General features: G+C 67.6%; 3 protein-coding genes across 5 annotated transcripts; 2 read left to right on the plus strand and 1 right to left on the minus strand.

Moving 5' to 3' along the window:
- Nucleotides 1-721: 721 nt before the first annotated feature.
- PHLDA2 (pleckstrin homology like domain family A member 2) lies at nt 722-1,561 on the plus strand. Its single transcript, XM_058662350.1, has 2 exons — nt 722-1,195; nt 1,278-1,561. The coding sequence occupies exon 1, from the start codon at nt 790-792 to the stop codon at nt 1,183-1,185; it is 396 nt and encodes a 131-aa protein (XP_058518333.1). The 5' UTR covers nt 722-789; the 3' UTR covers nt 1,186-1,195; nt 1,278-1,561.
- Nucleotides 1,562-2,089: 528 nt separating this feature from the next.
- On the minus strand, nt 2,090-8,440 carry SLC22A18 (solute carrier family 22 member 18). Its single transcript, XM_004599256.2, has 10 exons — nt 8,336-8,440; nt 5,939-6,036; nt 5,688-5,848; nt 5,441-5,573; nt 4,658-4,776; nt 4,328-4,435; nt 4,020-4,120; nt 3,395-3,496; nt 3,168-3,288; nt 2,090-2,318 (listed from the first exon to the last, which is right to left on the minus strand). The coding sequence occupies exons 1-10, from the start codon at nt 8,354-8,356 to the stop codon at nt 2,137-2,139; spliced, it is 1,146 nt and encodes a 381-aa protein (XP_004599313.2). The 5' UTR covers nt 8,357-8,440; the 3' UTR covers nt 2,090-2,136.
- Nucleotides 8,441-15,597: 7,157 nt separating this feature from the next.
- CDKN1C (cyclin dependent kinase inhibitor 1C) lies at nt 15,598-18,033 on the plus strand. Of its 3 annotated transcripts, none has more exons than XM_058662353.1 (4): nt 15,598-15,952; nt 16,098-16,753; nt 17,378-17,516; nt 17,605-18,033. In XM_058662353.1, the coding sequence occupies exons 1-3, from the start codon at nt 15,681-15,683 to the stop codon at nt 17,509-17,511; spliced, it is 1,062 nt and encodes a 353-aa protein (XP_058518336.1). In that variant the 5' UTR covers nt 15,598-15,680; the 3' UTR covers nt 17,512-17,516; nt 17,605-18,033. The 3 variants fall into 3 exon arrangements, with proteins under 3 accessions (XP_058518336.1, XP_058518335.1, XP_058518334.1); XM_058662351.1 differs by having other exon boundaries at nt 15,602-15,952; nt 16,098-16,792; XM_058662352.1 differs by having other exon boundaries at nt 15,600-15,952; nt 16,098-16,792; nt 17,378-18,033.
- The last annotated feature ends 6,621 nt before the right edge of the window (nt 18,034-24,654 follow it).

Consider the following 24,654-nt stretch of genomic DNA (forward strand, 5'->3'; position numbering starts at 1 on the left):
CTGCGGGGACAGGCCACTGGTGGCTGCCATCTGAACGGCTTTTTCTAGCAGCCGGTCCCGGGTCTGGCCCTGCGGCTGCCGTGGGCTGGATGGGAGACTTGCTGTCTGGCTGGGCTGTCAGCTCCCGGAGCTGCTGCAACGCCGGGTCCCCGGGCCCACGCTCAGCCTCACCCCCCAGCCCTGGCAGCCGGAGGAGCTGGCTCCGGCCTCCTGGCCTGCTGCGTGAAGGAGGAGCAAAGAACGCCGCCCGCCGGGCCGGGATGAGTCACCTGCCCTCCGCCGTTGGGCAGCCCGAGGACGGGCGTGGGGGCGCCGCGCCCTTCGCTCCGACCCCCGCCCGGGACACCAAGGGGACCCCGCTCTCGCTTTCGCTAGCACAAGTTCCTGGGTCCTTCTCACAGACGGGAAAACCAAGGCCGGGGGTGTTGGAGGGGGCCTCGGGGGTCCGCCGGGGCCAGGCCGGCCTCCGAGTGGGTTCTCAGGACGAGCTCCCTCGGGAACCGGGCGGCCAGGGCTGAATTTGGGGGCGCGCGCGCCTGGGGCCGGGTGGGTTCTGGCTTCCGGGGTCTCGCCGCCCGGGGCTTCCCGGAGGATGAGTCACGGCGGGCGGCGCCGGCCGCAGCGCATTCCTCGGCGGGCTGGGCGGGGTGGCCAGGCGGGGCGCAGGCCCGGGGGACCCCGGCAGACCAGGGGCGCGGCCTCGAGGGGCGGGGCCGCAGGCGGAACCGCTCTAAAGGGCGCGCCGGGGCGGCGGGGCGCAGAGCCGCCGCCGCCGCCGCCGCCGCCGCCATGAAGACCCCCGGCGAGGTGCTGCGCGAGGGCGAGCTGGAGAAGCGCAGTGACAGCCTGTTCCAGCTGTGGAAGAAGAAGCGCGGCGTGCTGACCCCCGACCGCCTCCGCCTCTTCCCCTCCGGCCCCGGCGCGCGCCCCAAGGAGCTGCGCTTTCACTCCATCCTCAAGGTGGACTGCGTGGAGCGCACGGGCAAGTACGTGTACTTCACCATCGTCACCACCGACCGCAAGGAGATCGACTTCCGCTGCGCCGGTGAGAGCTGCTGGAACGCGGCCATCACGCTGGCCCTCATCGACTTCCAGAACCGCCGCGCGCTCGAAGACTTCCGTGGCCGGCAGGAGCGCGCCGCGCCCGCCGCGCAGCCCGACGCCCGGACGGCCCGCGCGCCCTGAGCCCGCGCCGGTGAGTCCCGAGCCCCGGCGGGGAGGCGGGCTGCGAGGCCCCGCGCGCACGGCGCTCCCTGACCGACCCCTCTCCCCCACAGAGCCACGCACTGGACGAGTCAGGCCCGATGGGCGGCAGTGGTCACGTCGGGTAGGAGCCCGCCAGCATCTCCTGCCGGCCGGCGCCCGAGGGCCGCCGCGAGGACCAGGAGGCCGCCGCTTCCCGGCCCGGTGGCCCAGGACCCTGCAGGCCCCGCTGTGCGGGGCGCTAACTTATTGGATTACCCACGTATTTATTTCCACGGTTGTCTGTAGTCAGAGTGTTACAATGTCGTTTTGTGGCATCAGTGGGTGCTCACTCTGAATAAAGGACTTGGCTTTTCTACCAGCGCTTGGCTCTGACGTTGGCACGGGAAGGCAGGGTGGGGAAGGAGTGCGTGCGTCTTCAGAAGGGGTCCAAGCAGTCCCGCCCAGCGGCCCCCTCCGCCCACGCACCACCTGTCCCGCAGCTGACCGGAAGGAAGCTGTGGCCGCTGGCTGCCTGCCCTGCCGCTGGTTCTTGGCCTCACCCCAGCTTGGCCCACGGCAGCCCTCGAGGTCACTGCCTTGTGGGAGGAAAGAGGCCGGGTCACCTGTGAGTGGGCAGGTCACGGGCGGCAGAGGGCTGCTCCGCAGGGCTTCAGGGAGTTCCCCCCCACACAGGCACCTCTGAAGAGGTGAGGTCAGGGAGGGGCATGGAGAGGGAGGGAGCCTCTGGCAGGACCCCACTGAGCCTGGTCTGTGTGGGTGGTGCTGCTGGAGTCCTTCCAGTCGCCCTCACATTGGGAGCCCCCTTCTCCATCCGGTCCCTCGTCCCTCCCGGCTTGCCTGCAGACACGTGGAGCCCACAGAGATCAGGTCGGACACGAGGCGGGGGGGCGGGCAGGAGTTTTATTGCTGGGCCATGCCCAGGGCCAGCAGTCAGTGGACTTTGTCCCCCTTCCGGTGCGCCCGCGAGAGCAGCAGCAGGACCAGCAGGTTGACGGTGAACTGCAGGTAGCCGAAGACGGAGACGCCGAAGCTGCGGTAGAGCAGGCCGCCCAGCATGGGCCCCAGGGTGCGGGTCAGGGGGTGCACGGCTGCACACAGGCCCAGCATGGTCCCTGTGGGTGGGCAGGTGGGTGGGAGTGCACATCAGGCCTCTGCCAAGAGCTCACCCACTACATCTGCTGCTAGCTTCCGCCGGCCAGCCACACAGGTGCTCCCGGATGTGGGAATGCGCCTCCGCCCAGTGCCAGCAAGTGTCGGGGCTGCCCAGGGCCCAGGCCTCTGCCACTGGGGAGCCTCCCGCTCCCCACACCCACATCCAGCTCCCACAGCAACATCCCAGGGGCTAGTGGGGACGGCCCCCAAGGCACCCTAATGCACTCACGACAAATCCCTTCCCAGGGCAGGGGGCTTCACGGGACACGCAAGGGGTCCCCCTGCCCTGCTCTCCCCAGGGACCCGGCCACCACCCAAATATACTCCCCCAGCCATGGGTGGCTGTTGTCAACCAGCACAGACAGCCTGGGAGGCCACGCTCCCCCAGCTGCCACTGGCCACAGCTGGGGCGCCCTCTGCCCCAGGGAGCCTGGGGCTGAGCTCCCAGGTCAGTCTGGGGCAGTCTGGCCAACCGGGCCCCACCGGGGGCGGGCCCAGCGTGGGCAAGTTGGCCCGCAGCCTCTCCCACTGCCCACACGTCCCAGAGCAGGAGCAATTAGCACCTTCTGTGCCTGGTTCCCAGGCTGCGCCCTGCGCGCTGGGGCGGTGCCTGCCGGATGTGACCCAGGCCCTGACCTGCCCACGTCACGCAGCGCCCAGCATAGGCCTCTCCAAAGTGCCTAGGGCGCCCTAGACTGCCTCCCTCATGGCTGCTCGGCTCCCTTGTTCAGCAGTGAAACCCTGCCAGTGGCCGTGGCTCAGCAGTGCTCAGCAGGGGCTGGCCCAGGGCTGGGAGGCATGGTGCCCACCTGTGTCGGAGGGCGACACGGCCTTGGTCAGCATGCTGTCCGTGACCACGCCAAGCAAGCAGAAACTGAAGGTGAAGCCAGGCATCAGCAGGCAGAAGTGGAGCACAGTGGACATGAACGCCTGCAGGGGCACACGGCGGTAGCTGAGGGGGTTGCCCCGCCCCCGTGACACCGAGGGGCGCTGTGGGCAGGTGCAGGGCCCAGGGCCGGGCAGGGAGGACGCTCACCATGGCCAGGCCCACCAGCATGAAGACCAGCACGCTGGCCCGCAGCAGCGCTTCCTCCGAGAAGTGGCGACTGAGCCTCCCGATGACCAGGCCCTGGACCAGCTGCTCAAGGCGAGAGGGTCCGAAGTGCGGCCCCTCTGCCAGCAAGGCCTTTGCCATGCACAGCCCGGGGCGGCAGCCATGACCAGGGCAGAATTCCCGGGCTGGGGAGAGGGACCCCTCTGGGCCCGTGCCCTGGGCTCTGGGGACACCGCAGACGGCGGACAGCCTGGGCTGTCAGGTCCAGCCCTCGGGCGGCGCCCAGGCCGGCGCCCTCCCTATCTGGCTATCTCGCTGCTACGCCAGGCAATGCCAGGCAGGAAGTGCTGGACTTGGCTGAGGCCCCTCCGGAGGTCAGTGCAGTCCACAGCCAGCTGGGACCCCCTGGCACTGGGCCAGCCCCTCTCCCCACTTCCTGTCTGGCCTGGGGAAACCGGTTCTGCCAACTGGGTGCCATCGGACCCCTTCCCCCAGAGCACGTCCCCAGCCCCTCCTGTGCAGGCAGCCTCACCCCCCAGAACCCTCAGCCGGCTGGGGTGCTGCTGCCGAGGGCTCAGCCAGGCCCCGGTCCCCCTCCCCTGCTCACCATCTGCAGGACCCCAGAGAAGGACATGAGGTAGCCGGCCTGCGCGGCATCCAGCTGGAAGAAGTCCATGGATATGACAGAGAACATGACCATGAAGACCCCTGTGGGCAAGGGCACTGTGAGCTCCCAGCTCCACCCTGCTGGGGGCCTCGGGCTGCTAGGCTGTGAGCCCTGAGGTGCCGGAAGGGGCATCCTGCCCTGGGTGCCCTCGGGGCCTGGGCTGCTTCTGCAGGCGCTGTCAGCCAGGACACGGGTTTGGGGGTGCTTGACACCTACCTGCCACCCCGTGACCTCGGACCCAAGCTCACCTGAGGGGAAGCCGGAGACCACCCTGACCAGGAACACTCGCAGGACGCCGGGCAGCAGCAACAGCCGGCCAATGGCCTTGAGGTCAAACACACTGGCCTGGGCGCCGTCTGGGGTGCCAGGACACATTCAGGCTGAAGATGCCCTTGACCACAAGCCCCGCCTGCTGCACCTGCCACCTGCCCCCGTGGGACCCGTGGGACCCGTGGCTGGAGCCACCCGCCGCCAGTCCCTCATCCCCACAATCTTGGGCCTGGGATAGTGGCCACTGGGGTATGCCCTGGCAGGGAGGCTGGGAGAGGGTCCCCGGGGGATACCTTCTGGGGCCGTACCTGGCGGGGAGGCCCGGACGTTGGAGCCGGCCCCTTTGGTGCTAGTGGGGATATAGGTGAGACTGAGGACCATCCCCAGCAGGCTGGCTGCGAGGCATGCAATGACTGGACACTGAAGCCTGCGGGGGCGGGGGGAGAGCAGGGGCATGCTGGCTGTGCCGTCACCTCCCACCATGTCCCTGCTGTCCCCGGTCACAGCCGGTCTCAGACCCAGGCTCTCAGGGTCTGGACACTCCCTGCTAACGTGACAGATGATGGGGCCTGGGAAGGGCTCTGAGGGTGGGAGAAGGACTGAGCCAAAGGGGGACCCTGGGGGCAGCCCCTGCTGCAGCAAAGGGGTGGCCTGCTTCCCATGGCGTGGGGACAGCTGGCCTGGTCCTCATTGGCTCTGGACCCTGTTGGTCACGGGGTGGCCAAGGACGGGCACGACTGGACCCCACGTTTAATGGGGCGCACCTGCTCACAAGAGGCCTGAGCTGGTCTTGGCCTTGGGCCAGGCCACCTGCACCCCCCTCCCCTGGACCCTGTGCCACTGTCCTAGCCGACTCCTCTGGATGGCTCTGGGAAGGGACAGTGCATGCCAAGGCCACCCCGCTGGTAGGGTCCAGCCCCGGCCCAGCACTGGTCTGGCCATCCTCTACTCCCTGCCCTTGGCCCACAGTCTAGGAGCCTCTGTTTCAGTCCTGCAACAGCCTGAGGGACCCAGAGAACTAAGGTGCCCCAGCCCTGCCCACGCCCATGCGCAGTCAGCGCGGGCATCGGCGCCCTCTGCTGGCCACTCACCCGCACGCGGCGCTCAGGGTCCCGCCGAGCATGGAGCCCAGGATCATGCCCACGCCCAAGCAGAGGCCGAGCCGGCCCAGGGCCTCGGGCCGCTTCTCGGGTGGGGACAGGTCGGCGATGACCATCTGGGCGGCTGTGGGCCGGACACGGAGAGCCGGGCTGACCGCTCCCCCGCCCCCAGCCCCTCCGCCAGCCCCACCCAGCCCACGCCCCTGCACCCCGACCTCGCCACGTTCCCGCGGCCCACCTGGCAAGGTGTGCATGAGCGCCGCGGGCAGGCGCGAGGCGAACAGCAGGAGGGCGCCGGGCAGCGCGGGGCTGCAGGCGGCGGCCAGCAACGCGAAGAGCCCCGCGGCCGCCAGGAATGAGAGCGACAAGGCGGCGCGCGCCCCGCGCTGGTCGGCGAACCTGGCGGAGCAGGGGGTGGTCAGCGGCGCTGGCCCAGGTCCCCGGGGGGACTCCACCGTGCCTCCCTCACCCACACGTGGGTTGACGTACCTGCCGAACACGGGTCCGCCCAGCAACTGCATCACCCCAAAGGTGGTCTGCAGGTACCCAAAGACCACGGTGTCAAGGCCCAGATCCCGGGACACGTACTGCAAGGCAGGAGGGTGAGCTCGGGGGTGCGGGAGGCCCCCCAGGACCTGCAAGGTGCAGCCTCAGCCCCCACCCATCCATCTGCACACTTGAGTGTGGTGGGCACAGGGCACTGGGGGGCCTCTCAGGAGGGCACAGGGACATGGCAGAGTTCCGGTGGCTCCAGGCCCCTGTAACATCACCACCAGGGCTCCCCGCCCTTCTCCAATGACCCTGTCTGTTCCAGGCAGGTCCTGACGGGGACCCCAACTCCCTCTGTGACCTCAGAACTTGGCCTGCCTGCACATGGGGTCTTCCTGACACAGCCCAGGAGCCCCAGGTCGAATAGCAGCTGCATGTGGCTTCGGGGAGACGCCTGGCCCCAGACCTCTGGGGTGTCATAATGTGGGACAGCACACACAGCATGCACACACGCGTGCACACAGCCGAGGCAGGGGCTGGAGCCTTGTGGCCATGGGCCAAGGTGGGTACCCTGGGGCTGGCAAGGCCACAGGACCCTCCTTACCAACTCAACAAGATGAAGCTCTCCCCTCCTGCCAGTGGACCCAGGACAGACAGATGTGGGGGTTCCAACTGTTGTCTCACACACCAGGCAGACTTGGGCCCGCCCCTCCGCAACCTTCCCAGGTGGGTGGGCAGCATCAGAAGTGGGGCAGCTGGGACTTGAACCAGTTCAACACGGACGCTGGGGGCCCCGGTGGCCTGCGGTGCCGCCGTGCCAACCTTAAGCCTCTCTCAGAGCCCCGTTTGGGGCCTCCTCCTCCGCTGCTCCACACTTACCTGGCCCCTTCCCCTCACAGTGCAGCTGGGGCATCCCACATCAGGGTGCCGGCCTGCCCCGCTGCCCCCAGCCAGTCCAGCTCCCGGCCGACGTGCCTGGGAGGGCAACGGGCTGTGGCTGAGCACAGGCCTCCGCACCCACGGGGGAGGGCTGGGCTGTGCCTGCAGTGGACCGGCGGACAGAAGGTCAACGGTTCTCTTGCTTGACGCCACTCTGCTGTTCTCACTGCAGCCATACCCCGGGCTCAGAGGCCAGAACCCTCAACCCCCATTTGTAACCATGCTCTCCTGACCTCTCGGGACCCCCGCCACCCTCCGGCTCCTGCCCAGGCCACTGCTGACCCTTGGGCTGCCACCTGCCACTAGCACCAGGCTCGGCTGTCCCTCGCCTCCCTGTAGCCCCATGCTGTGGGCTGTCCGGAGTCCCTGCCTCGCCTCCAGCCCCCTCCGCTGCTTCTCCCTGGTTACCCCTGCCCCCAGGGCTGCCTGAACCCCCCACCACTCCTGTGCCTGTGGGCGCTGAGGCTGCAGGTCCTCACCCTGCACCTTCATGCCCCAGGGAACAGTGCCCTTCTGCCACAGACACCACCTCCCTGGGCAGCGGGGGCCATGCCCTCTCCAGCTGGTGGGCCCTTCCTGCCGCTGTCCAGCCCACAGCCACCCTATGCCTGCCTTCCAGCCCAAGGCAGTGGTTCACCTGGAGCCGTTCTGCTCCACTGCATGGACGAGGCAGGCATGGGTGTCCTGGCATGTCCTGGCGCCACCCTGAGAGCACCCAGCGGTCTCTGCACCCTTGCTGGTGCCCGGCTGCAGCTGCTGGGCAAGGACGTGTGTGTTCACTCTACCATCAGTCAGCCCAGGCACCTGCCAGGCCATGCCCCCGCCCACGAGGAGTGGCTGCTGTGAGCTGGGCATAGGGTGCCTGGTGGGTGGGGAAGAGGGCTCACCAGACTGCCACCCGTGGCCACTGCGACCCCCAGGCCCAGGCTGGGAGGCAGGGCAGGGCAGGGCAAGAGCGGGTACCAGCTGAGCCTGGGGGTGGGTACCTGCGGGCCAGCCGGTGATCTGCGCGTGAGAGCAGGACCTGGCCTCCCAGGGTCACGGTGTCGGTGCTGCCGAACGCCCCAGGACCCTCTAGGAGCCCGGGTTAGCCCAGACCACACAGGAGCAGGGCTGTGTGCTGGGCAGCCTGCATGGCCAGGGCCAGGTTGGGTTGCATGCCCACCCTCACGCAGTTCTGCGGGGGCCCGAGATGCCTAGTGGGGGCAGCCAGGTGGGAATGGAGGGGCAGGAGTGAGCATGTGACGGGCGGGTACGGGGCAGGCCTCTGCAGGGCCGACCTGGACCCTGCCCGGACCAGGAGCAGGGCAAAGGCCTCCACGCTGGAGGAGTGCAGCCGGACAGCTGGAGGGGGCATGGCCGTCGGGGGTCCCTGCCTGTCCCTGCCTCCTTCAGCTCAGGTGGGAGCAGGGACCCCTGGCAGGGGGCACCCCATGCCGGGGAAGGGGGGCTACTCACAGGCAAGATGGAAAACTGCATGAACAGGCAGGTGAAGTCCAGGGTGGTGAGCAGGTAGGTGAGCAGGATGACGCTGGACTTGCCGGGCGGCTGGCCCGGACTCCGGGCGCCCACGCCTCTCGACATCCTGGGCGGGCGGGCTGGGGGCCGGGAGTCCCGGGAGGGAGCCGTGGAGGCTGCAGGATTCGGCAGCAAGCAGGGGGGCCAAAGTCCTGCCGGTTTGGGTGCCAGAGCTGAGTCACCTACTGGAGGAGCTTGGCCCTGCCCTGCGTGGCCCGCTGGGGAAGCACACGCGGCAGGGTCCAGCGGAGCCCACCCTCAGGTCCCCCGGCCACCGCGTGGCCCGGGGCAGGTACTAGGGGAGGCAGGTGCCCTGGGAAGCTGGGTGGGAGGGGGCATGGGTGGCGTCGGTGCAGTTCCTGCCTTACCTGGGGACACTGGGGGCTGCGCTGCCGGGGCAGGAGCGCAGGACCCGGATCTGCGAAGGCGCTGGGGCCGAATGCGCCCTTGCTGGCCCGCGCGGCCCGCGGGCAGCCTGCAGCGCGGGGAACCAACCTCCGGGGTGAGGGACGGTCCGAGAGCGCCCCGCCCCAGGCGCAGCCCCGCCCCCGATAGCACCCGCCCCAGTCCGGGGACGTCCGCACCCTGCCGTCCGCTCGCTCCTGGGCCGGGCTTGGCCCTGAGCCGCGCAGTTGTCCGTCCAGGGCAGCGGAGGGACCCAGGCCCGCCCCATCACCCCGAGGGGCAGGGCCAGAGCTCGGCCCTGGAGGGCGCAGCCCTCCCATCCCCACCCAGCAGGGGCGGGTCCAGCCGGGGAGCACCCGACAGGGCGGGCCTCGGGGAGATGTGGGACCGGGGGACAGGAGCCAGCACGCCTGGGCGGCATGCCCTAAGGGGCAGCTCACCCCGGGGTGTTCAGGCGACAGGCTGTTGGAGTGGGGAGGCCTGGCCAGGAACTGGGGCTCCCCACAGCCTCCTCTCGGGTCTCTGGCCCGGCACTGGAGACTGGGTTGAGAGCCCTGGAGTGCCAGGCCGGATGGGGGAGCAGGTGCCTGGTGGGGAGGGCTGGTACTCACCTGTCCTGTGGCTGCGGGACGGTCACACCCAGCCTGTGTGTCCAGCTGCCAGGGACGCTTCCTGGTCCCGAGGGAGTGTGGGAAACTGGCCTGGAGGGCGGTAGGGGCAGGAGGAGAGGCCCAGGGTTTCCTCCTGCAGGGATTGTGGGCCATGGTCACTCGCCAGGCCTGGTGGGGGGAAGGAGACACACGAGACGTCCCTTTCCTCACTGGGGCCACCGGGTGGACCTGGACACGGGTCTGCAGAGAGGTTGGCCGCTCAGGGCACCCGGTGCTGCGGGAGACGTGCCAGGTGCCCATGCCCTTTGGAATCTCAGGTTATAGTGCAGGTGCGGCTGCTGGCACCGGGCACCTGGGGCACACTCTGTCCCAGCCCTGACTGAGCCGGCCGCGGGCTGTGGGGCTGGGGTCCCACGGTGGGGCTGGGGTCCCACAGGGCGTGTGACCTGTTGACAGTCCTTGTAGGGCTGGTCCTGGGTGGGGTCACGCGGGGGGAGAGACAGCCAAGGGAAGCTGGGGTGACCGGGGTCTTCTGGCTGGGAGGTGTCTGATGGACCTGTGGGCAATTTCGAGATGTAGAGAGCTCCTACAGGGGAGAGGAGAGCTGGCCAGGCCCACCCGGCCGTGGGGGCCCTCTGGGTTGGGGAGGGTCGCACAGGAGGCGCAGGTCCCCATGACCATCCCAGGGTTCCCCAAGAGCCACCTGGAGCCTCACTTCTGTGGATGCCCGGGAGTCAGCTGCAGGCCCACCGGGGGCTCCCTTCCTGCCAGCCCCTCTCCATGGCCCAGCCTCCGCCAGCCGGCGGTGACCATGACCTCCTCTGGCCACTGCCCTGGCCTTGCCCACCAGGCCTGGCCAGGATGGCTGCAGTTTCAGGCTTTGGTCAGCAGATGGAGCCCCGAGCTCACAGAAGGCTCAGCCCCAGGGCTGGCAGAGCTAGGGGCACAGCATGGGCGGGGACGCAGTGTGGGCGGGGGGGGGGGCATGGAGTGGGCGGGTGGCACAGTGTGGGCTGGGGGCACCGCGTGGGCCAGGGGCACAGTGTGGGTGGGTGACAGTGTGGGCCGGGTGGCACGGTGTGGGCCAGGGGCACGGCGTGGGTCGGGGGCACTGTGTGGGCAGGTGGCACAGTGTGGGCTGGGGGCACGGCATGGACCGGGGGCACAGTGTGGGTGGGTGACAGTGTGGGCCGGGTGGCACGGTGTGGGCCAGGGGCATGGCATGGGAGGGTGGCAAGGTGTGGGCCAGGGGCACGGCGTGGGTCGGGGGCACTGTGTGGGCAGGTGGCACGGTGTGGGCCAGGGGCATGGCGTGGGCGGGTGGCACGGCATGGGTGGGTGGCACGGCATGGATTGGGGGCACCACATGGGCTCAGCATCAAGGGTTCCTCTGTGGCAGTCGGGCTAGGAACCACCCCAGACCTGATGCCCTAGCCCTCAGCCACAGCATGTGTGTGCCTGCTCTGTTCCCTCCTGCTGGACCTCTACGGGAGCTGCCCGAGTGGCCGGGCCAGCCAGCCAGTGCTCAGGAAACTTCTGGAACATTGCTCGGGCTTCTGGGACCGTAGTCTGACTGGGAGTCTGCAGGCGGATGAGCTGGGGCAGCCCTGGTCGCTGCCAGCTGCCTGGAGTGGAGGGAGGGTTTGGGGTCACAGTATGGCCCTGCCTGGAGGAGGTTCTGCTGGCCCCTAGCAGTCCAGGGACCCCAGGGCGCAGCCCAGCACGCAGTTCCAACAGTCACAGGAGAGGGGCGCCCCCAGGGAAGCTGGGACCCTGCTCTTGGGGGCGCGACCAGGGGGACTCCCCTGGAGCCTCACCTCGGGGGGCAGCCATGTGGGGGCCCCACCTCTGGAACAGAGGTATCTGGGACTGAGGCGTGGACGCGGCGGCTGCCTCGAGACGGGCCAGGAGCCACGCGCGGGCGGTGTGGCTGGAGCTGGGCGGGGGGCCGTGGTCCGGGAGGCACTCCCCAGCTGCCGTCTCCACACCATTCGCCCTCCCAAATCTCGGTTTCTCCATCTGGCATGGGCACTGCACTGATTCCTGCCTGCTCATAGCACAGGTGGGGATGGGACATGACTGGCGCCCCCTCAGCAGAGCTGGGCAGGGCAGCCTTGCCAGACTCCCAGCTGCCCAGCTGGCCTATGCCTGGCTTTCCTGGTCATACAGTGGAAGGGGCTTCTGGCGAGGACCTGTGGCCCCCGAGCCCGGTCAGGAGGGAGCCGGGCAGAGGTGCAGAGAGGTGGGCATGGCCTCCAAGGCTGTTCTTGTCAGCCGGCTGGCGAGGCCTGGGAGGGGACGGGCCCAGGGCTCACCAGCTCCCTGCTGGAGCGGGCAGGCCGCTGCCCTGCCTTGGCCCTCACTGCTGGCAGCAGGCAGGCTGCGGAGCAGGGTCGGGGAGAGCCAGCCCCCTCCCCAGCTGGCCTGGCTGCCACGTCTGTCGGCTGTGGTCAGGCCCGAGACATGGCCGGCACCGTGGCTGCCTTTGAGGCCCGGGAGAGGCAGCGTGGCGGGGCCGGCTGCGGCCTTGGGGCTGTGGACAGCAGCCCAGACTGGGGAGCAGGAGGGAAGGGAAGGGAGGAGGCCAAGGGACCCCAGGAGGGGAGAGGGCGGGGTGTGCGGGAAGGGGCCAGCGGTCCCCATTTCCCCGCCCTGGGCTGAGCGGGGCGAGCGGGGGTCTCGCTAGAGTGGGCGCAGCCAGGGGTGTTGAGGAGGGTGAGGCTTGGCCCCCCAGGCCCGCTCAGCAGCTGGGGCTGGTGGACGTGGCGGGCAGCTGTGCGCGCCGCCTGCGGACACCAGGGGGCAGCAAGCGTCCAGCTTTGGTGCTGGAAGCCCTCCCAGCTAGATGTAGCCCCCAGGCCCCAGCGGGGCCCCAGCGCAAGGGGGAGGGGAGTCCCAGCTGCCGGACACGTACTGGGGCAGCGTGGGGCCCGGAAAGGGGTCTTAGGGAGGACTAACGGGGGCGCCGCCAGCGCTGGGGCCCTGCCGCTGCTGCCGCCTCCTGGGGAGGGGGCCGGTGACCCCAGCGTGACCAGCTCCCTGGCCCCCTTCCAGTCCAGGCCTGGCAGCCGCTGCACTGCCCCAGCCCCCTCCCCCGTGTGTGGGGCCCCGCGAGCAGCCTGCCTGCCTCCCTGGGCCTCGTGCGCTGCATGGACACGCACGGGACACGTCACACCACGTGGCAGGCGCCAGCAGTCCCCAGGGCGGGCTGGGGGGCCCCCTGCCCGGGAGGGCTGGGGGCTTCGGCCTGGGGTTCCTGGCGGGCTGGGGGGGCCTTCTAGGCCCTGCCCTGCGACCTTGAGGCCGACCGTGGCCTTCCCCGAGGCTCTGGCCGGGCGCCATGGCCAGCAGGGTGGGGACACGGCTGCCTCGGGGACGGGGGAGGGGCACCTGCCCACCCAGACGCCTTTCCTTGCCACTCCTGGGCAAAGTGAGCCCTGGGCGGGGGTCCCCACGGTGCGGCTGGCCAGAGAGGGGGCTGGTGTCGGCCCAGGACCTGGCGACCCCTCCGTACCCCTGAGGGGGCCCCCCCGAAGTGCTCAGGATTCCTGGGTGCAGGCCGGGCACGCCACCCCCCCGCCCCCTCCAGCGCCGGCGCTGGCCCTCCCCGCCCGCCCCCGGGCGCGGAGCGAGGACCCCCGGCCCGCCGAGCACAAGGAAGCCCCTGTAATCGGAGCCCGGGCGGCTCGCGGCCGCGTCACCGGAGGGAGGCCGGCACCTGGCAGGCGCCCCGAGAGCAGCCCGGGCCCGGGGGCGGGGCGCGCCGAGCGCGGGAACGGGTGCGGGAGGGCCTCCGCGCTGCGCCGGGGCTGGGCGCGCGCCAAGGGCGAGGCGCAGCGCGGGGAGGGGCGCGGGGCGCGTTCCCCAGGCCGCGGGCGGCTCCCCCACGTCCCGCATCCCGCCGGGCAGCGGGCGGGATGTGCCGGGGGAGCGGGACCCCTTGGCGATCGCGAGGTCGGCCTGGGATCCTGGAAGCGGGGGGCTGGGTGCAGGCTCGCGGAGCAGGGGGTGGGCCCAGCCCGCGCCCGCGCCCGCGCCCGCGCCCGCGCCCGCGCCCCGTCCACGCGAAGGGAACCTGGAAGGGCCCTGTCTGGCTGTGGGGAGGGCTGCCTGGGGCGGGGGCGGGGATGGAGGGGCCAGCCGGGAGGCAGCTGGCGCCTGGGTGCCGGGGGTCTCGGCCGGCCCTGGGCCACCCCAGGGGGCTCCGGGAAGGGCGCCTCGCCTTAATCTGGGGCCTGACGGAGAGCTGACACGTGGCTGTGGCTGCATGGAAAAGTCCGGAAGGCCTGGATGTCTTGGAGGACACTCTCTTGGACCCCTGGACAGAGTGTGAGGACGGGCCGGTTCTCAGCCTCGTCCCCGCCCCAGGCCAGAGCCCCCGGTTGCGGGAGCGCGGGGGCCTCGGCGTCCGCCTCTGAGGGCCTCGGGCGCGGGAGGGGGCGGCGCCGGCCCCCCAGCCATGGCTGTCGGCTCCCCGCCCGGCGCCCACCGCAGGAGCGCGCCAGCCCCGCACTGCGGCCGGGCACAGGGGTGCGGCTCCCCGGCGGGCGTGGGCGCGGGGGCAGCCCTCCGCGCGGCCCCCGCGCCCTCGCCCCGCGCCCACGTCGCCGGGGCCGCGGCCGGTGCCCGCGGCCAGCAGGGGGCGCGGAAGGACCGGCCAGCAGCCGGACGGCCCCGCTGGCAGCCGAGCAGCGGCCGCGTGGCCCCGCCGGGGTGGACCCGGGCTGCAGCCTTCCTGTGTGCGTGGGGAGTGGGGGGAGGCTCGTCCTGGGGCCGCTGGCCAGGCTCAGCCCCTGCAGTCCACCCGGAGGACCCCGGGGCCCCCGTCCCGGGCAGGCAGGGGGAACATCCGCCGCGGCCCTGGCCGGGGGCTGGGAGAGGGCTGCGCCCCTCTCCAGCTGGGGACGACGCGCGCGTGCAAACACTGTTGCCTCGCCGGCTTTTCTCCCTCCAACACACTTTCAGTGACAAAGCAGGTCTGCTTGTTGTGCGCACACAGATGTTCCCCGCGAGTTCCCTGGCTCCCTGGGGTGCAGGATGGGCGCCCCCCACGCTCCAGGGGTGTCCTTCCCGACGCGCGCCCTTGGCTGGGGCGGAGGACTCAGCCAGTCGCTGTCATGCCCGAAGGGACCCAGAGAACGCCACTCCTCGCCTTCTCCCCACCAGGCCGGGACAGGGGACCTCAGTGGGGTACCTGGTCTGACTGCCGCGAGGCTGGGCCAGGTGGACACGTGGCAGGGAGGGGGCCAGGCAGAGACCCCCCCCATGCACACCTGCGGACCGACTCCCCTGCACGGTGGGGCCTGGCCTGGACTGGGGGCTGGGGAAGGGTGCTGAGCCCAGGGTCGGTCCGAGGCACGGCCCAGTGCTCACGGCCCCTGGGGAGGCTGCCGTGGCCTTGGCGGCGGGAGGGGGCTGACCCTAGCCCTGCTCAGAGGGGCGCTGGGGGGAGGGGGCCCTGGGAAGCTGTGGGCGGCTCCTGTCCACAGGGACTTGGGGAATCTGTGAGCAGGCAGGCAAAGGTACCAAGTGGCTGCAGACCCTCGCGGATGTACACGGAGAGACCACCTGACCCCGGCGTGGGCAGGGAGGGGGCGGCAGGACGGGACTGCCTCGCCTTGGGGCTGGGAGCTCCGGGACCTTCCAACAGGTGTCCAGAGGCTCCCGGCTCTTGCGGGGGTGGGGAGAGATGGGGGGGCGCACTGGGGCCCAAAGAGAGCACCAGGAAGTGTGCTCTGCTTGGGTCCGGCTGGGGTCACCCCGTGTTGGCGGGAGCAGGAGGAGGAGGGGTGGGCAGTCCGAGGCGGTGCTGGACACCTGGCCCGGGACGTGAGCGGGCCAGCGCGGATCCCGGGCACGGCGCGGGGTGGGTGCCCCCAGATCGCGGGTCCGGGGTTGGCCCAGAAAGAGTTGGCCACATGGCGCGCGGTCCCTAGTCCCTCCGGCGCTCCGCGGGCCCGAGGCTCCGCAGGTGCGCGTGGACTTCGACGAGCCCCCGTGCCGCTCGGCCGCGGGCAGCTGGCAGAGGCGGGCGGCAGGGCCGGGCGTGCGGGTCCGGCCGGCCGCGGGGGGCGCCCGCCGCCTCGGCGCAGCCCCCGCCTGCAGACAAAGGAGCCGGCGGGGGGCGGGCGCGCGGGGGGATGGGGCGAGGGGGCGGGGCGCCGCGGTGTCGCGTTACCGCCCGCGGCGCCCTTTAACTCCCGCCCCCCCGTGGGTGTGTGCGCGCGGCCAGTGGGCGGTGCGCGGGGGCCGGGCCGCGGCGAGGGCCAATGGGCACGGTGTTGTTGAAACTGAAAATACTACATTATGCTAATCGCGGCGGGGCCCGCGCGCGCGGGGGTGGGGCCGGCGCGTATAAAGGGGGCGCGGGCGGCCCCCGCGAGCCACAGGCCGGGAGCTCTGTGCTTGAGGGTGCAGGCCAGGCTTGGGCGAGCGAGCCAGCGAACCAGCGAGCCAGCGAGCCAGCACCGAGGGGGCGCGGTTGCCACTCGGACGAAGCGAGCCAGTTGGACGAAGGAACGGCGCGCGACGCGACCCACAGGTAGCCCACGTCCCCGCGCAGTCCTGCCTAGCCCAGGGTCTCCCTGGCGCCCAGCGCCTGCCCTTCTCCTGCGGGGTCCCCCCCCACACACACCACCACCAAAGCCCGCAACCCCGGGTCACGCCCGACGTGTGTCTCTCCGCAGCATTTTAGCCATGGAACGCATGGTGGCCCGTGGAACCTTCCCGATGCTGGTGCGCACCAGCGCCTGCCGCAGCCTCTTCGGGCCGGTGGACCACGAGGAGCTGGGCCGCGAGCTGCGGATGCGCCTCGCCGAGCTGAGCGCCGAGGACCAGAACCGCTGGGACTTCAACTTCCAGCAAGATGTGCCGCTGCGTGGTCCCGGACGTCTGCAGTGGATGGAGGTGGACAGCGAGTCGGTGCCCGCCTTCTACCGCGAGACCGTGCAGGTGGGGCGCTGTCGCCTGCTCGTGGCGACCCGACCCGCCCCCCCGGTCGCCGTGGCTGTCATCCCGCCTCCCGAACCGCGGGACGCCCAGTTCCTCGACGACCTCGAGGAGCCGCCGGAGCAGCCGCCCAACGACCCGGCCCCGGCCCGGGCGGCCACTCCGCCGCCGGCCCCGCCGGCCCCAGCTCCGCCGGCCCCGCCGGCCCCGGCCGCGGCCGCAGCAGCCGACCCGGTCCCGGACCCGGACCCGGTCTCCGATCCGGATGCTGACGAGGCGCCGCAAGACGGCGCCGAGCAGGGCGCGATCGAGGCGCAGGAGGCGCTCGCGGAGCAGCTCAACTCCGGGATGTCTGGACGCCCCGCGGCCGGCTCCGCTACTGCGGGCGCCAACGGTGCGGCCACCAAGAAGCTGTCCGGGCCTCTCATCTCCGGTGAGCCCCGCACGGCCCCGCCCCGGCCCGGCCCGGCCCGGCCCCGCTTTGTCCGGCCGGCCGGCCTCCCCAGCCCTCGGGGGGCCTCGCGCGGTCCCCGCCTCCTCCCGTGGCGTTAAAGGGCCCGCTGCGCCCGCCGCCCCTGTCCGCCCGCAACGTGGCTCCCCCAGGGGCTCGGGAGGGCGGGGGGCCGGGGATGGGGTGGGAGGGGCGCGCGCCGCGGCCCCGCGCGTCCCCCTCGCGCTCCTCCTGGGAGCGCGCGGGGGGCGCGCGGGGCCGCGGGAGCCCCCTCTCCGGGTGCGGCGCGCAGGGGGTTAAGCGCGGCGGTGGCAGCGGCGGCAGCGGCGGTGGCGGTGGCGGTGGCGGCGGTGGCGGCGGCGGCGGTGGCGGCGGCGGCGTCCCCGGGGGGCTTGGCCGCGGGACAGGGCCAAGTGCTTACACAGCACTTCGCGCGGCGACGTAAACAAAGCTGACCCGCCGCGGACCTCGCGCGGGCGGGGACGGCGCCCCGACCCCCTCCCGCGGCCCCCGGGCCGCGCCGCCGCCGCCACGCCCTGACTCGCCGCGCGCGCTTGTCGCCCGCAGACTTCTTCGCCAAGCGCAAACGCTCCGCGCCCGACAGCAAGGCGCCCGGCGACGGCCCCGCCGGCTGCCCCGCTCCCAGCGCCGCGCCCGGCCTGGGCGCGCCCGAGCAGACCCCGCGCAAGCGCCTGAGATGAGCTAGGTGAGTCCCCGCCCGCCGCGCCCCGCGCCCCTGCGGGGTTCCCTCCCCGCGGCGCCCCGCGCTCACTGCCCCCTCCTCTTCCCCGCAGTTTGGAGCCCAAAGAGCCCAGGGGCATTGGCGGGGGCAGCAGACGGGAGGAGCACGGGGCCTCGGCTGGGACCGTACATGTAGCAGCGACAGACAGCGACCGCCGCAGGGCGTGTCGCGGTCCACCCCGGAGACTGTGCAATGATCGGGCGCGCGTAACCTACCTGCACGTGTCCTGTGCGAGAAGTTCGCGGGTTCCCAAGGTGTGAAGCTTTAAAGAGTCACTTGTGTGGAATGTGTAACCTCTGCTGAGACTCAGTGCATCGAAAGAGAAAAATCAAAATTAACCCATGTATATTTGTACAAAAAACTTAAAAAAAAAACAAAGCTATACTAACTTATATGTTGTATTTATGTCCGGGCGTGGAACCGCTGCACCACGCCACCCTGGTGATTGGTTATGCCAAAGCCTGAATTCCACCTGCATCCGGTTATTTTTGTAGTGGGCTCTGGGGAGGGTCGTTCCTGAGGGTAGCTGCCGTACCGCCGTCCTAGTTAAAGCTTGCAGTCTCTTCGCGCTGTCGCTGTCTGTGCATTATTTTGATTTTGAACTTGAAGACAAATCTGTTTTGTTAAGAAAAAAAAAAAATGGTTCCTGAGCCGTCTGTACCACTGCCCCGGCTGCTCCTCCGCCGGGTTCTAAATAAAAGAGGCCGAAAATGCTGCAACTCCTTGTCTCCAGTGTTTCCTCCCGCGCGCCGCCCCCACCTCGCACCCTGCACCCACCCTCCTCAGGGAGGCTGCCACGTTCACCGCACCCCTCCCCCACTGCTCCGAGGGTCCCAGTCTCCCGGGGTGGGCGTAAAGGGGCGGGGCGGCCTGGGCGGGCAGGGGGCCCCAACTCAGGAAAGCAGTTGGAGACGGAGGGCTAAGTCCCGGGAGCCCGCCACCACGTGTCCCGGGCTCCATAGGTTGGGCCCAACAGCCTGCTGGTTTCAAAACTTTCCCTTCCATTCAACAAAGCAGACTTTCAGAAAAAAAAAAAAAAAAAAGCCCAGAGCCCCCTGGACATTGTGGTTTACAACAGAAAGGGCGGCTGGGAGCAGCGAAGACCAGAAGCTGGGTGGGTGGGTGGGTGGGTGGGTTGGGGTCCTGGGACCTTGGCCCAGGGCAGGGTTGCTCACGGGCCCACTGAGGCCCACGCCAGTCACTGGCAAGGCGGGTGGACTTGCCAGGATGCCAGGAGCTCACTGCCCCCCAGCCCACATGGGGTGCCCAGGCTCCCAGAGGCGCTCTGACCCCCCCTCACTGAGAGCGGCAGCCCAGCTGCATTGGGTTTGAAAGTAAACGGGCAGTGAGGCCAATATCGCCCCATGTCCACCCACGTGCCCAGCAGAGTCCTCCTGCCACGGGTACCATAAGCCTGGGGTGCCTGTCTGATGCTGGGTGGGGGGCAGGTGGAAGGTGACAGAATCCAGGAGGGGCGGGGTCCCCAGATCCACACACCCCTGTGGCACAGGCCACCATGGCTAGCTCTGCTGCCCACCCCGTTTCCAGGGGCCTGGGGCTAGCTTGCTTGGTGGAAGGCAGCATGGGGGCCCAACGGGGGCAAAGGTGATGCCAGCTTGTTTCTTGCAGTGGAGACACCTGGAGTGGGGGTTTTAGGCACACATGTCGCTCTGTCCCCTCCTGGACCTCAGTTGGTCAGGGCTGGACATCACCTTGGGACAATCTCAGGATGGCCAGCTGGCTGGTGGGAGCCACATTATTGCATGTCAAAGAGCCTTTTGGGGCGTGCCTGCTGTGGCCCCCTTCTCTGCTCTCTTTCTTAGTCATTTCTGGTGTCTGCCTGAGCCTGGTGGGCAGGGGGCAGCCGGATGGGACCAGAGGAGCAGGGTGGGGGAGGGTAGGGGCTGGTGGGGTAGAGGCCTTCCAGGTGGAGGCAGCCGGTCGGCCGGCATTCCTGGAGCCTGAGTGGACCAGGCCGTGTCCCAGGCAGCAGGACCTTGGATGGGGGCTGGGAGGCATCCTGCTCTGAGAAGCCCAGGTACCCACATTACAGATGGGCTCGGGAGTGGGAGGTGGCTCTCGGCCACTTGCTGGAGAAGCTCCGGCCAGGGGCAGCCCAGTGCTGCTGTGCCACGGCCCTGGCTCGTCCCCGTCATTGGCTTTGGCTCGGGAGCTAAGCCCCTGCCTGCCATGAAGCATTCGTGCAGTGCCTGAGCCAGTGCCCGCTGCTCCACCTCTCGTCCTACCTCTGGTGGAGCATCACAGAACGGCACAAGTGCTTGGGCTCCCGCACCCACATGAGAGACCCCGAGGAAGCTGCTGGCTCCAGCCTGGCTCCGTTCTGGCTGTCGCGCCATCTGGGGAGTGAACCAGCACATGCACGGTCGCTCCTTCTCTGTCATTCTGCCTTTCAAATAAATAAATTCCCTTTTAAAAGATTTGTTAATTTGAAAGTCAGATTGACAGAGGAGAGAGAGAATGTTCCATCTGCTGGTTCACTCCCCAGATGGCTGCAACAGCTGGCCAGGGGTGGGGGTAAGGTTGGGCTGGGCCCAAACCAGGTGCTCCGTCAGGTCGGCCCTGTGGCTGCAGGGGCCTCAGCACTTGGGCAGACCCCACCACCGTCCCACGCCAGTGGCAGGGAGCTGGCTCAACTTGCTGTGCCACCATGCTAGAGCCTTTTTTTAAAAAAAGATTCATTTATTTATTTGTTTTTTAAAAATTTATTTATTTTATTGGAAAGGCAAATTTACAGAGAGGAGGAGAGACAGAGAGGAAGATCTTCCATCCCATGATTCACTCCCCAAGTGGCCGCAACGGCTGGAGCTGCGCTGATCCAAAGCCAGGAACTTCTTCCGGGTCTCCCACGTAGCGCAGGGTCCCAAGGCTTTGGGCCGTCCTCAACTGCTTTCCCAGGCCACAGGTAGGGAGCTGGATGGGAAGTGGAGCAGCCAGGATTAGAACCGGCGCCCATATGGGATCCCGGGTCGCGTTCAAGGTGAAGACCTTAACCATTGTGCTATCACGCCGGGCCTCATTTATTTATTTGAAAGGTAGAGTTACAGAGAAAGAGAGAGAGAGAGAGAGAGAGAGAGAGAGAGAGAGAGAGAGAGAGAGATTGAGATTATTAGAGAAAAAGGTCTTCTACCCTCCAATTCACTCACTAATTGGCCATAGGGCTGGAACTGGATTGATCCAGAGCCAGGACCTCCATCAGGGTCTCCCCCAACGGTGCGGGGGCCCCAGTACTTGTGCACCCCTTGCTGCTGGTCCAGGACGATCAGCGGGGAGCAGGATGGGAGGTTGGGCAGCCAAGACTCGAACCAGTGCCTGAATGGTATGCCGGCATTGTGGGCGCCATTTTCCCGCTATGTCTCAACTTCAGAGCCCCCACCCCAGGCTCGATACATTCTTATTAACCAAAGCATGAGCTTAGCATATTTTAAAGGTTTAGTTATTTTTATTGTATTTGAAAAGCAAACTAAGAGAGATCTTCCTACTGCTGGTTCACTCCCCAGTTGGCTGTGCCAGCGTGAAGCTGGAAGCTGCAGCCGAGTCTCCCACACAGGTGCAGGAACACAAGTCCTTGACACACCCCAGCAGGCAGGAAGTGGGGGAGCGGGGCCCCTAAGCAGGTGAGGGGGGTGTGGGAGGTGGCCGCGCCAGGCCAGCACCTGCCCGCGAGCCTATAGCCTGCACCAGGGAGCTCTACATCCATGAGCCTGCATGTGGTTCAGCACCTGTGTGGGAGTGCGCAGTCCATCACCGCGGCATCGCCCAGGCCGCCCTGTGCTCTCTTCCTGGTTTCCTGGTCCCCACAGCTCTGTCGCTTCCACAGGCTTTGCAGATCCATCACTGTCAGTGAGCGGCTGGGTGCTGTCCTTGCGTCCCTTTGTGGCCTGATTGCTTCCAGTCATGGCTGCCGACAGGCAATGCGCCTGCAGGGTTCCTGGTGGCCACCAGTTGCAACCACGAAGCCAAGGCTAAGACACAAGTGAGTACACTACCGCCTGTGACGCCAGCATCCCACATGGCGCTGGTTCAAGTCCTGGCTGCTCCACTTCCCATCCAGTTCCCTGCTGCTGCTCCTGGGAAAGCAGTGGAAGACGGCTCCAGGGCTTGGGGCCCTGCAGCCACACGGGAGATCTGAATTGTGCCCCTGGCTCCTGGCTGTAGCCCTACCCAGTTACTGTGGCCACTGGGAGTGAACTAACTGATGGAAGATCTCTCTCTTTCTCTGCCTTTCAAATAAATAAATGAATTCTTTTAAACCTCTCAACAATGGTGAGCTGGAGCATGTGAGTACAAGTGGGGCTCCGCCCGTGGCTCTGTGGCCTCCATCCACCGCATGTACACATCCCTGCAAGGCAGGTGACACACAGCTGGCAGATGCAGCCCTGCCGGAGTCCACTGACACACCCTCAGCCGGGGACAGTGAGCTCTCAGGCTGTCCTTGGTGGGGAGGCCGTGGGGCTCAGCCCAGCCACTGGGCCTGCCCCACAGTGGCCTCTGGGGTTCCGGCTGTCCCAAGCCGAGCTGGCAGGGGCTGCTTCTGCAGCAGCGGTGGGGTTGACCATGGAGTGACCGCAGGGACTGGCTCTGCCGGGCTGTTCCCTGCTGGACCCTCCTCCAAGTTGTGGCTAAGGGTCTACCTGTCCGCGAAGGGGCCTGGGGCCCCTGGACTCTCTGCTCAGCTGTGGCATATGAATGCTTTCACTGTAATTCATTAATTTTAATGATTGACTTAATGAAAGTCAGACTTAGAGAGAGAGTTTTCCATCCCTGCTCTGCTCGGTCCCAGGCAGAGCAGGGACAAGCAGGCCACAGGTGTCGGGTTGCCGTCAGCAAGGTGACCCCTGAACCCACTGTCCTGTTGGCTGTGGGTCCACTGGCGACTGCTGCACCCCACACACTTCTGATCCAGGCTGCTGCCCCATCCCTACCTGGCTGCATGCTCCCAGGCCTACCAGCACCTCCAGCGTGGCCGCTGAGTCTCAGGCCAGGGCTCTGGGTGCTGGGGGAGGGGGCAAGGACGCGGCAAGGCTGCCCAGGGGTGTGTTCCGAGGGCTCAAGGGAGCCACGGAGACCACCTGGGGCCCAGGCAGGGGAGGGAACCCTGCTTCGAGGGCGATGGAGGTGGAGTCCTAGCCCCCCGCTGGCATCTACCCACCTGGTGCCCCTGTTGCCCAGCAGGCCTGATGGGGGCTCCTTGGGACTTGCAAGCCCTGTGTTGGCAAAGTTGGAGCAGAAGCAGAATGGCACTCCCCTGGCACCAGCAGAGCTGCTGATGTGGAGCAGCCAGGACTCGAAATTGTGTCCTGTGGGCTGTTGGTGCTGCCGTGGCAGCTGTACCCACTAGGGCACAGTGTGGACCCCAGCTCACAGAATCCAAAGTGAGTTCATTTTGGTGCTAAAATTTTTTTCATGCAATTTTTTATAATACATGGAAAACAAATAGTATGAAAAAATTATGCATGGTTCCCAGATAAATTTATGCTTTTTAGATGGATTTTTAAAAGATTTTATTTTTATTACAAAGTCAGATATACAGAGAGGAAGATCTTCCATCTGATGGTTCACTCCCCAAGTGACCACAATGGCTGGAGCTGAGCCAATCCGAAGCCAGGAGCCAGGAGCTTCTTCTGGGTCTCCCACGTAGTGCAGGGTCCCAAGGCTTTGGGCTGTCCTCCACTGCTTTCCCAGGGCACAAGCAGGGAGCTGGATGGGAAGTGGGGCCACCGGGATTAGAACCGGCGCCCATATGGGATCCGGGCGCGTTCAAGGTGAGGACTTTAGCTGCTAGGCCACTGCCTGGGCCCAAATTTATGCTTTTAAAAAAAAGATTTATTTATTATAAAATTTAAACTGGAAAGTCAAATTTACAGAGAGAAGGAGAGACAGAAAGATTTTCATTTGCTGATTTACTCCCCAAGTGTCTGCAATGGCCAGAACTGAGCTGATCCGAAGCCAGGAGCCGGGAGCTTCTTCTGGGTCTCCCACGCGGGTGCAGGGTCCCAAGGCTTTGGGCCGTCCTCGACTGCTTTCCCAGGCCACAAGCAGGGAGTTGGTTGGGAAGCGGAGCAGTCCGGACATGATCTGGCAGTCATATGGGATCCTGGCACATGCAAGGCGAGGAATTCAGCCACTAGGCTACTGTGCTGGGCCTTTAAGGTTTATTTCTGTGAAAGGCACAGTTACGCGGAGAGACCTGGGCTGCTCCACAGCCCAGAGGCTGGAGGTTATTCCCCCTGCAGACGCAGCCCCAAGCAGCTGCTCCATCCTCCATCGCCTTCCCAGGGGGCTGGATGGGAAGGGGAGCAGTCAGGACTTGAACCGGTGGCCATGTAGCATGGCAACTTGGCATGGGATGGTTTAACCTGTTATCACAGTGCTGGCCTGAACCCATGCTCCGCATCACAGTTTTCCATGAGTTTTCCGAGGTTCCTGTATGCACACACTACGGTGCGGACATGTTGCAGTCACTGTCCTGTTTGTTAACATTGTGTCTGATGTTAAACTCTCAGCCACATGGTTTCACCTACCTTTCCTCCACACTTCCTCCAAAGCCTCAAACAGACCTGACAACACAGCCACCTGAGCGAATGCTGACACAAAGACCACTGTGCCACCGCCGTCCCATGTGGGCACAGGTTCAAGTCCTGGCTGCTCCACTTCCGATCCAGCTCCTACTGACACACCTGGGAGAGCAGTGGAGGAGGCTCCAAGTGCTGGGGCTCCTGCATCCCTATGGGAGACCTGGGTGGTGCTCTTGGCTCCTGGCTTTAGTGCGACCCAGTTCCTGCCATTGTGGGGAAGCACTCACAGGTGCCATTGCAGGTACCCTGACACCCTGCGAGCTCAGCCCAAGGCACCCACCTTTCTCTCTGCCCTGAAGTAGCCTTCGGAGGCTGTGGCTACTGGTCACAGGGCCATGGGGTGCCACTGGGGCACACGGGCACGGGCTGCAGTTGGAGATGTTCCCACCAACAGTTCCTCTGGACGCAGAAGGGTCTGGAGCTTCTGTGAGGCCACCTGGACTCTTCCGCATGTCTCCTCAGCCTGTTCTCCGCAGGCCTGAGCGAGGCTGTTAGGGTCACAGGAC

Source organism: Ochotona princeps, chromosome 4 (assembly GCF_030435755.1).
Source record: "Ochotona princeps isolate mOchPri1 chromosome 4, mOchPri1.hap1, whole genome shotgun sequence".
Lineage (NCBI taxonomy): Eukaryota > Metazoa > Chordata > Mammalia > Lagomorpha > Ochotonidae > Ochotona > Ochotona princeps.